The sequence below is a fragment of the Nothoprocta perdicaria genome, unplaced genomic scaffold, assembly GCF_003342845.1.
Source record: "Nothoprocta perdicaria isolate Ctin4 unplaced genomic scaffold, notPer1 scaffold_32, whole genome shotgun sequence".
In the NCBI taxonomy this organism is placed as follows: Eukaryota; Metazoa; Chordata; class Aves; order Tinamiformes; family Tinamidae; genus Nothoprocta; species Nothoprocta perdicaria.
In genome coordinates this window covers 1,867,051-1,881,724 of record NW_020455555.1, presented here as the reverse complement: position 1 = coordinate 1,881,724, position 14,674 = coordinate 1,867,051, and the positions used below count along the sequence as shown (strand labels likewise).

The window sequence follows — 14,674 nt, the reverse complement described above, 5'->3', positions numbered from 1 at the left end:
GGGAACAAAAGAGCGCTAGCGGAGATGACAGGCGCCCTCAAAGGAGGGTATATCTGATATGTATGTATTGATGTACGTAAATACATTTATAGGACTGTACAACTTTTATAACAAAAGCYGAGGACAAGGTAAGAGGCTAAAAAGGATCTTGGCGCTCATGCACAGCAGCAGGAGGTTAGAGCCTATTCTTAGTGTTTGGCAGAGGGAAAAAAGAGAAAGAAAACCCTGCTGGGCAGCTTTGCTCTAGGGTGCTACACAAACCGGCCGCAGGGGAAGGAGGAGGGTAGCAGCCTCCTTTGCTGGAGCACGTGTGGAAAGCAGGGCCGCGAGCCGTGCGCCGGGCTCACGTGCAGCGTGGCGTGAGCCGCTCCTGCATGCCCGTTCTGTCCCCTCAGCAGGCTKCATCCCTGAATCAGAAACACTTCAAATGGGAAAAAATGTAATTGCTGAACTTGGAGTGCAGGTAAGCTGTTCTCCAGAGCGAGCTGCACAGCTACCTTTGAGAGGCTTGCAGTGCACCCCTGGGACAGTGCTGCAGTCCCTTTCTCCTGTGGGAAGGACGGGATTTCACTGGAGCTAAAATTGTGAGCAGCTGAAAACTGCTCAGCCGTTGCTTAACCCAGACACCTAAAATACCTTGTCGCTGCTCTTGCCCAGGTGTCACACTGCTGAGCATGAGCCTGGAGGGAGATTCAGCATCTCAGCACCTCCTCTGTCAGAAACACTTGTTCCAGAGAGGAGCTTCTATGCCTCTTACCCAAGGCAATSACGAGCCTTAAGGAAGGAGATCCGGACTTGTGATCTCCTCCCTCGTGACCACGCTCAGCACTGGTCAGGAGAACCATGATGCTCCCACTGCACCCAGGACACGGCTCAGGCTGCCAGCACCCGGTCCACGAGAGCTGGGCCAGAGCAGGAGCAGGGCAGAGCCTCAGCAGCCTCTCAGGGGTACGAGCAGGGAATACACATAAAAGAGCCAAAAAAAAACCCATATTATATATATAAATATATATATGTATTTGGTTAGATGTTGTTGCATGTGTCTATTTGGTTCACTGCACACAATTCTGTATTTTAATGAGTATTCAAAAGTGACTTGCAGTGGTGAATGACCCTGAAAAATGGGAGCGTGGAAAAGATGCATCCGCAAACATCCTGCAGCAGGAGAGATTAGAAGAGACTTTTGCAAGAGCCGTGCTGGATACCCTCCTGCCCAAGGTAAAAACAGCTCGAGATAAACACGAGAACACAAAAAAATATTCTGCTGACAGGTCATGATCTAGATGACTAAGAGTTGCTTTTACAGACCTTACCCTTTGAGTTAAGTGGACCCTGCGTGTGTGATACTTATCTATCCAGTCCAAGCTGTTAGTTTAATCCCACTGTGATAAGATGGCCCTTGTGCCAGGCAGAGCAGGGCATAGTCCTTTCCCTGAGGAAAAGCTCCTCCCTGGGAGGTTTTGCTCCGAGCAAAGGCGGCAGGAAGAGACCTTGCCCACTCCTGCCTCAACTTTGCCTTGCAAGTGACCCACAAAACACTGAAAATCATTTTTTTCCCCTTGAAACAGCAGAACTAACCAACAGTGTAAAACTGCAGTTCAGCTTGATTAAGTAATTTGCTGTGATATAGTTMATAGGCTTTGAAAGCTCCCCCTACAATTACATTTTAGCTGAGGGCTCCAGAGTAYACAGGGCCTCATTTTTTTTCAGAAACATTTGGCTAAGGTGCAGTGGAGAAGATAGAGGGTCTCCCAGGAATACCCCGACACACATTCCACAAATTTAAATGCAAATGAGGCAATAACACACTTCTTAAAAGTCCCACTTCACCTGCGAGTCCTACCTTCATCATTAGATAAAGCATACCCCAAAGCTGGGCTTAGAGAGCACCTGATCAAAAATTAAAGGCTGCTTTTTTTAAACACGGTTCTTCATGCAGCAGAACCATAACCTAGTGATGTATCCTAAGCCAGCAGTAAAGCGTTTCTCCTCTTTCTAACTCCTTGTAATTTAAAGACCAGGTGCAGTTTGTTTTTCCTGATACTTGAGCTACAGGGTATCATGAGATGCCATAAAAATCTTAGTATTTAGGTGTATTTCTGACCATTAGAGTTTCAGAAAATGGTAGAAACCTAGGTCTTGTCTGAAAGGACAGAAAACAGAAGGTAAAGGAAAAGAAATCCATATATAGGAGCCTTATTTTGATCTCATGTGTTGGATCAGAACTCATCGGACTGATGATTTCTGGAGAATGTTACCATACCTGTAAATTAAGAAACAGGTAAACCTGTTTTTTTTCCTCCAAACTGTATTTCCAAATGTGAACAGAAGGCCAAATCAGCCCAATTAGACCAGCTTTGGTTTGATCTTTTCAATGACTAACCCGTGACCTATCATAATTATCCTATCTTTATATCAGCAAAAAGTTCTGTTTCCTAATGTAAGCTTTGCATACTTTCCATTTTTGTGTCAGGTTTTTCTTTCCTTGTTTTTTTTTTTTTTTTAGCAAATACTGCTTAAAAAAAAAGCAATTGATACTTTTGAACACTTTCTACACCTTTTTAATTTCAGAAATGATTTACCTGATGATTTTCAGTCTTGATATATCCTAGCATTTACGTTGCTGATAGAAACTGCATTCACCTCTAAAATACAACTCTGGTAAAATTATGATTAGACAAAAACCAAATATATCTTAACGCTTCCAAGCCAATTAACCCCATGTGTAAAACATGAACCTTCATTCTCATGGATTATCTCTCGGCTCCATCGGGTAATACAAACAGAAGGGCTCGTGTTACTGATGTAAGAGAGGCTGAGCAGAGATGGAAAAGGAAACAGAGCAGAAAGAGCTAAAAGCCATTTAGACTGCGTGTTGACAGTTGCCAACTAGCTCTAGATAGGGTCATGGCTCAGGGGACCCTCTGAGAGCCTAAGGGACCATGTGGGGTTTTTGCTCCAGCAGAAATAATGTGCTGCTCGTAAGGACAGGCACTAGTGTCGACGCAACAGGCAGGTAACTTTTATCTGAGTTCTTGAAAATCCAAATAAGAAAATGATTCGGAGAAAGCAAAGCAAGGAACTGAAAAAGATGCCTGATGTGAATATAGAATTGAAACACTAATCGAGCTGGCTAGGCACAATGAGGGCTGCGAAGTGAAATGACAAATGAGGGCTGCCAGGAGTGCAAAAGCTCCAAAGAGCCTCTGAAAAGAGAGCACAGGAGCTGGGCAGGAAGCTGCCCGCTCCCAAAGCCTGTTTTCTGCTACTCCTACTCGCTCAGGGTGCTAATGAAGCACTTGGCTTTGAGAGCTGCCACTTCCCACCCTGGTTTATCTGTGGTACCTTGTTCCCGTGCCCATTTCTCAACAAGAAGCTTTCCTCGGGGTGATGAATGTGGGAACAAGTGTGGACATCTGGAACAAGATGCTCGGTAAGCAGGGGAACGGTGATGAGGAATGCGTGTCCCGCAAAGGCGGCCGAGCCTCTGGCCCCTGCCCGGCCGGCCACGGGAGCTGTTTCTGTAAAGCTCCCTTGGATTCAGGAGCAGCGCCTGAAAACATCAATTTTAAAGGCCAGCAGAAACCCGCGAAATGACAGAGGTTAAGAAATTTTTATTTATGCAGCGACATTCAATGAGGAAATGATTTTTAAACACTATTTCCWCACTAGCAAAGCCTGCAGAGTGGACGGTTACACCAGGAGACACTGTTGATGCCGCCCTGGCCCCCTTTCTTGCTCTCACCCCCACGGCCCCCAGAGCTCGGGGCAGTGAAACCAGTTCCTGGCTCACCCCAGCAGACCTGCCTTAAGCCTGCCCTGCAGGCTGGCCCGGGCATGCGACTGGAAAGTAGTCAGATTTGCTGTCTCTTATAAAAATACATTTTAATTACAACTCTCATAATCTAAAAATCTTTTCTCTGACCAAAATTAAAAAAAAAAAAAAAAAGGCATTGTGATTAAAACTACTAAAATCTATATAAAGCTTGGGCTTAGCCTGTTCCCAGAAGGTTTAGTTTTACTGTAAATGCTACAGAATGAAAGAAAGGAAAAGGGAATGCCTGGTTAGGATGAAAATTTGGCGTGCCCAGATACTGGGTTTAGAACTTACTTCAGTAGTTTTCCAGAAAGTTCAGTTCAGTGGTTTTATCTGTTTATATATTTCTGTTATGGTAGAACAGGTTTTTGTAGTTTTGATTAAAAGAAAAAACTTATAAGCAAAGACAGCTCAAATCTCAAAGGTGATGAAGCAGAAATCCCTCCCTGGACACACCTTCTCTTTGGGAAGGGTAAGTCGCTTTTCTGTTTATTTTTTCAGCTCCTCGTTCCTCAAACTTGGACTCCACCCTGGCACCAGTTGCCCCCGGAGMATCTGCAGGTCTCTTGGCATCTGTATAAATAGCGGGACAGGTCTGGGCACCCCTCACACACTCTGCTCTGCATTGCCAGGGGATTCGTTTTGTCTGAAGCAGAGGGGCATTAAAAGGTGCCAAAAGCTACTATGTCCAGTAGGAGCTTCCAGGGACTGAAGCAACAGGCAGAAGGTGCAGCCAAGGATGCTGGTAAGAAAGATTAAATAGCCTTGGATGTGTTTATGGGGGGGTTAGTTGATGCTTTTGCTGCACAGACCAAAATCCCAAGTTGCCCTAACTTCAGCAGAGTGTTTATTTCCAGTTAGCAGCGGCTGCCAAATACAARTCCTGGATGTTTGTGGGCAAACCCTGTGGTCTCCCGTCCACCCGGTGCCTCCTGCAGGCCCTCCCGCTGCCCCCCCGGGTCCCCTCGGTGCTGCCAGGAGCAGCTCCTGCTCTTCCACCCATCCCGGAGCCGTGGGTCCAGACCGGACCCTCTGCCTGCAGAAGAGCCCAGCTAGGACCAAGGCTCCGTCTTGCCACAGACCTTGGCTCAGCAGCCGCCTTCACCGACGGCTCACTGAACGTGGCTCAGCCCTGACAGCTCCCCAAACAACAGTTCTTTGCTSTGTCTCTGAAGGTTGTGAGTAACCTCACCGAGTCCCCTGGGATTCCTACAATTACCTGCACATCTAGAACCAAGTATGTGGTAGACCCAGAACATGACAGCATTTTCTTTTGTAAACCAAAATACTTCTTGTTCCATGCTGAATGTGTTTATGCCATTGAGAGGTCACTGCAGAGCTCTTTATCTAGCAAAAGCAATGGAATGACCATCTTCATAAATATGAGACATCTCACATTTTAAGTGTCACCTCACTCTCTGCAGTACTTCATATTCTGGAGCTGATCCATTATGGTTTAGCTTGTCTTTCTCTGAACACACAAGCACGCGGGGAGGCCTGATGGTGTGGGGAATTCATATGAGTTTATAGCACTTAACGAAACAGAGGGAAGGAGAGGATAAATGTGAACTGATGAAAATGGATTTTTTGTCTTTAATTACAGCAAACACTTTTGGACAGGCTGCTCAGGACGCAGTCAACCAGGTTACGGATGCAAGTCAGAAAGGTATGGGAAATTACACTCAAATCAGCCAGAGATTGAGCAACTGAGTGCAGACACGAACAGTCACAGGCCTTTCCGCCTTCTGCCTTGCGTGTTCTTGCGCTGAATGTCCACTGGTTTTAGTGACAGTCTTTGGCCTTGCACAAACAAGGGGCGGTGAGGCTGTGCTCTCAGTTGCTCCGTGCCGTTAGTGCTGCACTCGCCGCCCTCCCGCCGCGTCCCACGCGGTGCGCTCAGCGCCACGCTCCGGTCTCGCCTTCCCGAATGGACCAGCTCCTGGAACAGYGCAGGCCAAACTTTGCTCTTCTTTCTTGAAGACCGAGTAAACACGTGCTACGTCTTGATTTCTCCAGCTCCRAGGGCAGGAGTCCACCGGTTTTAACCCCGGGTCCTTCCTGCRCGCCTGCTGAGGCAGCAGCCGCGGTCAAAAATTAACGATGCCGGAAGGTGTAAAGGGCTGTGAGGAGAGCTTTGGCATTTCGTTTCTGATGACAGCGAACCGGCACGTTGCGTTAAGGACTCAGCTCAGTTCTCGTTCGATTCTAATCATTTTCTAAGAATGAAGGGTCTAAAATGTGCCAGTGTCTCAGATGCGCAAGCGGAGAGCAGGGGCGAGCGGCGCCGGGGGGCCGGCCTGCCCCTTGGCGCGCGTGGGGCAGCGCCCGGCACAGCCCTGCCGGAGCTCAGGGCGCCGGGAGCCTCCGGCACCTTCCTCCATCCTCCTCCCGCCTGCGCCTGCCCGGCACCGGCGGCTCCATCGGCCTCGTCCTGCCGTTCATCCAGTGACGCCCCGACACTTTGCCCACTATTTCCCAGGACCCGCTCCTATCCAAGAGCAACCAGCTGCGGGCAACCTCCTTTAAACCACAGCTCTAGATTTTGATAGGGAGAGTCTAAACACTTTCACAACTCCCCTGCCCATCCTAAATACTAAACCATGCTGCATTTTTCAAGTTTTTGGCTCACYTGGTGAATTTCTCCTTCTCTTTCAGCTATTGATCAGGCTTGCAAGGCAGCTCAAGATGGTGTAGAAAAAGCAACTGGACAAGCTGCAGAAGCAATATCTGGCTTGGGGAAAAAATGTGGATTTAAGAAATGATACTTTAAGCAAACAGTACTGTATGTAAAATGCACCTTTTGTTTTGCAGTTCCCTATGCCTTTGTGTAGAAAAATGAAAGCTGTTTGAGATATGGATAACTTTCTCCAAACAGAATATTTTAATGCAGAATGCCCTCCTTATTCTTCCTGCAGGAGAATACATATTTTAGCACATCTTGTTTCATCTGTTTGTCATGTTCTCTTCGAAATGGATCACAAGTCCTAAGCAATGTTATTGCCCTGCTCTTTCAACAGCACAGGGATTATTGCCACATTCGTTGAGTATGAGCTTACAGAAATACTGAAACTACTAATGTTCCAGCATAGTAGGACATTCATATTCTGAAACCAAGCTTTCTTTCCATAACCAAAATTGGTTAGTGCTATATTTCATGTCACTTGTTCATTTGTTCCATCCTGTTTTTCTATGTTAAATAAAAAAATATAGCAATATTTCTTCCCTCCCCTGCACTGGATATATATTTCTTTGTTAGRGACTCTTGTTATTACACCCAGCTTTCAGTAAAGGACATCTCAATGTGTCACAAGTCTCTGCTTTTTGATTCCAAGTGTGACGAGGTCAGTGACTGTGGCTGCTTACCCRGGCTGCGAGCAAGAGCCACACAGCTCGTCTGCAGCCTGGGCAGCCTGGGCAGCCCAGGACACACCGGCAGGAGCTGGGCGCTTGCAGGGCACTCGGGGCAGTGTCCGTGCTGGAGCAGAAAGGGGACAAYCTTCTTGCCGGGGAGATGGAAATATTTATTTTAGATTGCTGCTTGCTGGCACTCAGAGCCTGGCTGCAGAGAAACAGGGCAGCCCGTTTGGGTCTGCTTTGTCAACAACAGGCACTAACACCCACTGACGCAGTAAGTGCTCAGCTCTGCCTTTGGAAAGTCCTCATTGCTAGGCAATGGTGCCACTTCATTTTCTGGTTCAAAGCGCGTCCAGACGGCTCTCAGTAAAAAGTTAATTTGGGTCTTGCAAAAGGAAAATCAAAAAAGAGCCCTAAGTCTGTGGATGTAACCATCCACAAGTGGGGCAATCCAGGCCAACTTTAGGTGTTKCTGTTTTGCACCTATTGGCCAAGAGAGGTGGACTTGGTTTTTTTGGGAGTTGCATGTACTAATCCGTGTTAATGCAATCCTAGGACAGACTGGCTCCCCGCTGACCCTGGAGAGCGCTGCCGTCTGCAATCTCCACAAGGGCCACACGGACTAAAAACCTTTAGAGGAACCTATCTGTAACACATCATCTGTGAGTAAACATAGTACAGGGCTTTGCACGGAGTGTCCCGATGCAATGTCCACTCTCATTTAAAGCTTTAAAAGCCTAAATATTTACCCAAGTGCAAGCTCAAAGAAAAAGCACTACACTATTGCACTCTCAGTTACTGGGCAGCACTCAATAGTACTTAATTATTTAGTACTTTCCATGGTTACTTCCCAGATGGTTAAACCCCAGCGGTCGAATCCCTGCGGCTGGGAATTTCGGACTCCAGTGTCTGTCACATTTGTTGCTCCCGTCCTGTGGATGCTGGGCGTTTATACACCAGGCTTTGCAACATGTTCTTTTTATTATTGCATTTATTTATTTGCAAAGCATTTCTCGGTTCATATTGCAGAAGAATTAGCAGATGTGTTTTTCCGCTGGTAAGGCAGCAGTGCCCTCCCCGCGCGGCTCGGCTGGGCGCTGTGGGTGCTGTGGGTGCCGTGGGTGCTGCCTCTGCCACCCCCTGGGTACAGGCACGGGCTCCCCACGGGGCTCCAGCCGTTCCTCGTCTCCCACAGCAGCCTGCAGTGTTTCCAAACACTGCGCCCCATGTTTGCTGTTAACAGCAACACTAGAGCTAAGCAGAGCCTATGGTTTTCAGTGGTAAAACTTCACAACTGATCCTGCTACTTGTAGGATTTTTTTCCAAATTCTTTACTGTTAGACCCAGCATTACACAACCTGTGGAGCCTTCTCTGCAACAAAAACAGCCTCGACCTTTCGCTGTTTTTTAGCCACCTCTGCAGTCCCTCATGGCGGTCACAGCTCTGCCTGCTCGTAGCGTTGCCGTTCAGCCGCAGCGGGAAGCAGGGTCTGTGAGTGCAGCCTGCACGGCGGGCACCCCGGGGCTCCTGTAGTGAGTGCAGCCTGCACCCCAGAGCTCCTATAGCGAGTGCAGCCTGCACAGGGGCACCCCGGGGCTCCTGTAGTGAGTGCAGCCTGCACGGTGGGCACCCCGGAGCTCCTATAGCGAGTGCAGCCTGCACGGTGGGCACCCCGGGGCTCCTATAGCGAGTGCAGCCTGCACCCCAGAGCTCCTATAGCGAGTGCAGCCTGCACGGTGGGCACCCCGGAGCTCCTATAGCGAGTGCAGCCTGCACGGCGGGCACCCCAGGGCTCCTGTAGCGAGCACCGCCACCTCCTCACGCCTTGGGTCAGGACAGGCCTCCCGGCAGGAGCTGTTCCTGCTCATTTTGTGCGTCTTGAAGAGCCCCGTGAGGGCGGCACAGGCCGTGGCATGCCTGGGAACGTGCATACATGCACGTGCATGCACACACACACACACGCAGCCCTCTTGCCTCCCTGCTTCCCTCCTGCTTGTGGGTGAGCAGCTCCCTGCTGCAGATCTCACCCCAACCATCTACTCTGGAGAGCAGCTACTGCTTCCTCCTTAACCACTCTTGAGTTTCCTTTTCCTTTCCATTGCAACTCTGTGACCTGCTCCAAGCAATTGCAGCTTTTCCATTGACATTTTCTAACCCTCGTGTTTAAGAATCCAGARGGAGCTTCCTGAGAAAGCAGGACAGGGTCTAAAAGACACGTTTGCTGCTGCATGGTGACCTGCAGGACACCACACTGCTCCATGGCCAGGAGCAGTGGCAGGGGACGTGTGTTTGGACATGCTGACTGCCCCTTCCCCTGCTCCCCCAGCACTGGGGGCAGCAAGAGCTGCACCCAGACCTGCCCACTCCATGTCCCCAAGGTGCCTGCTCTCTTGTGGGTGCCTGGGGCAGCAGCTGTGGCCCGTGGGCAGTAACAAGGCCGGGCTGAAGTGGAGGCAGCTGGTGCAGGGGCCACCTGCTCCTGGGCTGGGCTGGTRGCCACAAAGCAGCTCAGGAGAGGAACCTCCAGGGTTTCTGCACTGTCTGGTTTTCACCAACACCCTYGATGTCCTGGTCAGCTGTGGCAGCAGGTAGGAAAGGAGTGATTCTCTTGTTTTTTTTTGTGTGTGTATTTCCTTGGGGTTGGAGCTAGGGCCAGGACTGAGTTACATGTGTGTGGTTAAAACCCTGGTGTCTGCAAACCTCTGAGTATTTTCAGTAGTTTTTTTTGTGTTTGTTGCCTATATTGCATTTGGAACTAGGTGTATCTTAGGCTTGAAAGGTGYAGTGTATTTTAATGTGTGGCTTGTGTGAGGCAAATGCCTTCTCCGTATGTGGGTATTGCCCTAGCAGTGTTGGTGCCGGCCRTACATCCCGGGGCGCGTTTGGAGCGCGTTGCCAGTGTGTGTGACCGGGCTTTACGTTTCTCCCCTTTCCCCCCAGGCAGAGCGGGTGTCGCCACGCTGGTGTGGGAGCCGAGGGCCCCGCAGGCAGGKCCCGCGCGTGCCCCGTGTCTCGGAGTCACAGGATGCGGAAGCGGCCGCTTCCCGGGAACATCCCGGTGCGCGTGGCTGGGAATGGCGCTGCGGGCACTGCGGGTCGGCCCCTGCCGCTGCCCTTGTGGGGGGCACGGGTTGTTCTGTGGCACGTGAAGGAACTCGGCGTGTTCCTGCTGCGCCCTGGCCTCCTTCAAACACTGCCAGCTGCTCAGGACTTGATGCTGAGTAGGGCTTCAGCTGAAAACCACAATCCCTACCTCTTTTCTCTTACCTGTATATGGAATAGTTTGTCTTTAAAAAACAGTGAGCAATCGCTCCCCTTTTGTCAGGAGACAAGTAGTGTAAAACGGCCCTTGCTGCCCCCCGGCCCTGCATTGCGTGGGRGTGAGGTGGAGAAGGGCTTTGGGGCCAGTTGGGAACACAAAGGTTGGGAGAAGGGCGACTTGCGGCTGGAGTGCCGAGAGGGGAAGCTGCTGCCATCCCCAGCGTGCAGGGACTGGAATAAGGAACGCTTTGCCTTGAGCCTGCTCCAGTGCTCACTGAAGGCAGGAGATGAACGTGCGTCTACGTCCTGTGCCCGGAGGCGGCCCATGCATCTCTCTCTGACTGGCAGAGCCCACGGTGATGCACGTGAGGTCTAAAGGAGCGCGGGGCGCCCGGGACTGGAGCAGCGCCGAGCTGGGTACCCGGTTACCGGCTAATCCGGGTGGGGAGCCGGTCCCGACACACATGGAGCCCCCGCGTGGCCGAGAGCCTCTGCCCAGGGCGCAGCCAGCATGGGGAGCCTCGCGCGGAGGGCGAGGGCTGCACCGTCGCCCATCCCGCACGTGCGGCCGGCGCGTGTGCCGGGCTCGGCCGAGCTGCCCTCCTCGCGCAGCCAACTCGCCAGCGGCTGCTTGATCAGCTCCTCCCAGTTCTGTTTTTAACTACAAACTTCAAATCTGCCTGGAACAAAACAGCAGTTTGGGCAAGAGCCCTCTGAGCCGGGATGCCTTTCTATGTAAGGTTTGGAGGGGCCGCAGCGGGTTGCGGCAGCGCTGCAGCTGCGTGTCCGGGCTGGGAGGCCGGCGGCGGGTCAGGATGGGCCGCGCCGCTGGACCCGCTCCCGCGCGAGGCCTCGTGAGGCAGCCCAGGAATGTCAGCTGCTTTCCAGCTTTTCAGCATGGGATAAACAAAGCTTTGGTTCCAGCAGCCGTGGAAAGCCTGTGCCAATCACAAACACGCCCTCTCTCTGGGGAGGAAAACATAATAACTGCTACGATCTCCTCACCCTTTTATGCATCGTGTATTAATCACCCACCAAGGGCTCCTGGCTTTTCCCTGTTCCCGCTCACGTTTGCCCTGCATCTCCTGGGAGGAGTTGGGCTCTGCCTATAAGAAGCTGCGCTTTGGGGAACATCGTAGCAGAGCCGAGCGTGGGACCCGCTCGCCCGTCGCCGGCCCGGAGCGAAGGCGGCGGCACCATGTTTGGCCTCGGGAAGAAGTTCGCCGAGGAAGCCACGCAGCAAGCGGAGCAGGCGGCGCAGGCGGCGGGTGAGTGCGCCCCCCGCTCCCCCTCGCCGAGCTCCTCTTGGCGCCCCAAAAACACCTCGCTTGCCCACCTTGTAGCTGTTCTCCTGCGGAGCGTGGTTGGCGTGTTGTGTAACCCAAATCCCCACAGTGACACAGTAATGGAGGGACTAACGTTAACTAGCAGCTTCCCACAGCACGCTGGCTTTTGTGTGAGAGTGTCTACAAGAGGTGGGGAAGGGACAAGAGGGCCCCAAAAAGCTGAGGGGAGCCTGAAGATTTATCCAGATATATCCAGTCTGAAGGTGTATAACCGCTTTTTATATATATATATATATACATATATATGAAATACAAAACTGCACGTTCAGGCAGCCGTGGGCACTGTGAGCGTTGGGCAGGAGCCCCCCGGAGGCCTCTGAGCCCCCGTCCCGCGCGGCGGCTCCGCCGTGGGGCTCTGTCCCGGGACGCTCCGGGCGGCAGTCCTCAGTCTGAACAACATTCCACTGCAATGAGCCACAGCTGAGGGAGCCCTGGCACAAACAGACTTCTTTAACCGCCGCAATTCCTGCAACACCCGTGCCCTTAGCGTAGCACACGGGCAATCGAGACAGTGCCTGCTGTTCCTTTACGCAGCTTCTGGGTTAACYCTTGTCTGTCGCTTCAAACACAGATGTTACTTCGGAGATGCCTGCTGGGCACCTGCTTGTCTTGTKCCTGTTCCACCCTTTCCCATGTGCAAATCCTATAGGCAGCACTTGACGCGAAAAGCCAAAGACTCCTGCTTATTTCTTATTCCTCTTGGATAGAAAGATGAAAGCCCCCAAGCCACATTCCCGTTTCCAAAGCCTTTGGGTGGGTTCTTACATTAATCACCATTATGCTGAAGCTTGGAGGATAACCAAACATCCAGCCTTTAGCAGTTGCATGTGATTGCTTTTTGTTATTATTTTTAATAAGTCTTTAACAGGACTGTTTTCTGTGTTGATGTACAGCCCTACAAAGCTGTATTTTGTGGAGTTTTCTATATTCTTCATGCTGGGAACACTATTTGTTGTTTGCTGTACTGAAAGCTGACCTGTGGGCTTCAGAAGTTGCTGCCTCTCTCTTTCCAGGAATAATAGAAATAAGCAGGAGGCTTTCCACGTGCTCCCGAGTGCTGCCCATAGGATTTGTCTAAAACCAGCCTATAGGATAGTGCCTGAAACCAGCACCTCTCCCAGAGCGCCCGGAAGGCCAGAGCCTCTGTGAACTCACAGCAGTAGGAATGGCATTTTCCTTGCCCATACCTTGTGATCAGGATGTGCCACTCACTGATTACTAAACTACATCAAAAGATGATGCATGGTGATAATTAAGGCATTTTCTAAGCTGTAAAAAGTGTCTTACAAATGCTTGGTACAACATGCAGCAGGTTTATGAGACAGCCCTTATGAAACAGCTCTTGTACAAGCCTTGGACTTGCACTCAAGCCTGGGGCACTGAGAGGCCTTAGTCACTCCCTGTCCACTTAAGTGGTGTCTGCCTTGAGTGTCTGCCGCTTGTGCAACGCTCACAACCTCACGAGGAGCCTGTCAGGCGGCTGAGGTGCCGAGCGGGTGGCTCTGGGAAGCTCCCAACTCGAAGCAGGGTGAACGGCAGCAGCAGGGCCTCAACTGGAGGCCCTTCACCCAAAATTTCTTTGGCTGGGTCTTGCAAGCGAGGCTTCCCTTATCATAGTTACTGGAGGCTGGCCACTCAATTTCAGTATTTTTAGGGCTGAAATTCTTCTAACTTAAGCCAGGTTTATAATTTTGCTCTTCATGCCATCCCTATCTCCTCTACTGAAGAATTCCTTTGTACCTTTACAGAGAGCTCCTTGAACTTGCATATTGATGCATTAAGAAGCTTTCCTAGCTAAGAGAGAAGCGAGGCAGCAGGGGCCGGTCGCAGCGCGGCGCTCCAGGGCCCCGGGCTCGGCGCCGCGGCGGGGAGGCCACTTCCCCACACAGCTGCCCCATTGCCTCTCTGCAGCACGTGCGGCACAAGGAGGGGTTGCTGCCCCTGTTTCCCCATTAGGGCCAGTTTGCTGGTACCTGAGTGATGCAGGTGGGGTGGGGAGCTACAGCCACGTCCCTCAGGCCATCTCCCTGCCGCTGCATTGGGCTGCCCACCCTCGAGGAGTAACCTTCCTTCACGTACTGAGATGTTTAGGGATCCCTCCTAAAATGCGATTACTGAGTTTGGGGAAGGATAAAGGAGAATGCTTATTTTACACTTCTTTTTCTAATTCCAGTTAACACAGCCAGCCAGACTGTGCAGCAAGTAGTGGAGCAGGCCAAGGATGCAGGCCAGAAAGGTACATAGAGCTGCTGCTCACAGAGCTGTGCCCTGTCGGGCAATCCCAGGCAGGTCCCCGCTCTGCCGCCWCCTCCCTGGTGCCCCCATCCTGCGGGAACCCCCAGCCCCTGGCCCTGACACCCCCGGCCGGGAGCAGCAGGGCCACACAGGGCCTCGGCTCCCGCAGCCACAGGCCGYGCTGGCCAGCGAGAAGCCACCGAGGCTGCCTCGTCCTCACAGCACTTCGGTGTCTCCCACCCCCTTTCCCTCCAGAGCCCCTCTCACCTGCTGCTGCTGCAATACTGGTGACACGTTACAACCATGCTACAGTCACTTCTCTTTTTCTCTGTTTTAAAGCTCTTGATGAAGTCTGCAAAGTGGCAGAAACCGGTGAGAAAGCTGTAAAAAATGTAGCAAATCAAGCCACTGCCTGGGGAAAAAGCTTTGGACAGTGAGGATAATGTAACACTACTGAAAATTTGTACTCTTGTAYGTGTACTCTTAATAAAAAACTTAAAACCTCCATGTCTTGCAAGTGTTCTTTAGGCCCYGTTTGCGCGTGCGTGCATGAGGGAGCCCTGCTGCCCCGGGTTTCACGGAGCAGGCTGCAGCAGTTGTGCAGCACGTKGGAGCCGTGGGGGAGCCAGCGCCGCCGTGGGGCTCGTGAGCCGATGGCCT

General features: G+C 51.5%; 2 protein-coding genes across 3 annotated transcripts; both read left to right on the top strand.

The window, feature by feature from the left end:
• Positions 1-4,497: 4,497 nt before the first annotated feature.
• On the top strand, positions 4,498-7,028 carry ADIRF (adipogenesis regulatory factor). Its single transcript, XM_026043046.1, has 3 exons — positions 4,498-4,562; positions 5,421-5,483; positions 6,473-7,028. The coding sequence occupies exons 1-3, from the start codon at positions 4,502-4,504 to the stop codon at positions 6,577-6,579; spliced, it is 231 nt and encodes a 76-aa protein (XP_025898831.1). The 5' UTR covers positions 4,498-4,501; the 3' UTR covers positions 6,580-7,028.
• Positions 7,029-9,711: 2,683 nt separating this feature from the next.
• On the top strand, positions 9,712-14,521 carry LOC112950492 (adipogenesis regulatory factor-like). Of its 2 annotated transcripts, none has more exons than XM_026043045.1 (4): positions 9,712-9,760; positions 11,526-11,701; positions 13,953-14,015; positions 14,354-14,521. In XM_026043045.1, the coding sequence occupies exons 2-4, from the start codon at positions 11,632-11,634 to the stop codon at positions 14,449-14,451; spliced, it is 231 nt and encodes a 76-aa protein (XP_025898830.1). In that variant the 5' UTR covers positions 9,712-9,760; positions 11,526-11,631; the 3' UTR covers positions 14,452-14,521. The 2 variants fall into 2 exon arrangements, with proteins under 2 accessions (XP_025898830.1, XP_025898829.1); XM_026043044.1 differs by having other exon boundaries at positions 11,473-11,701.
• The last annotated feature ends 153 nt before the right edge of the window (positions 14,522-14,674 follow it).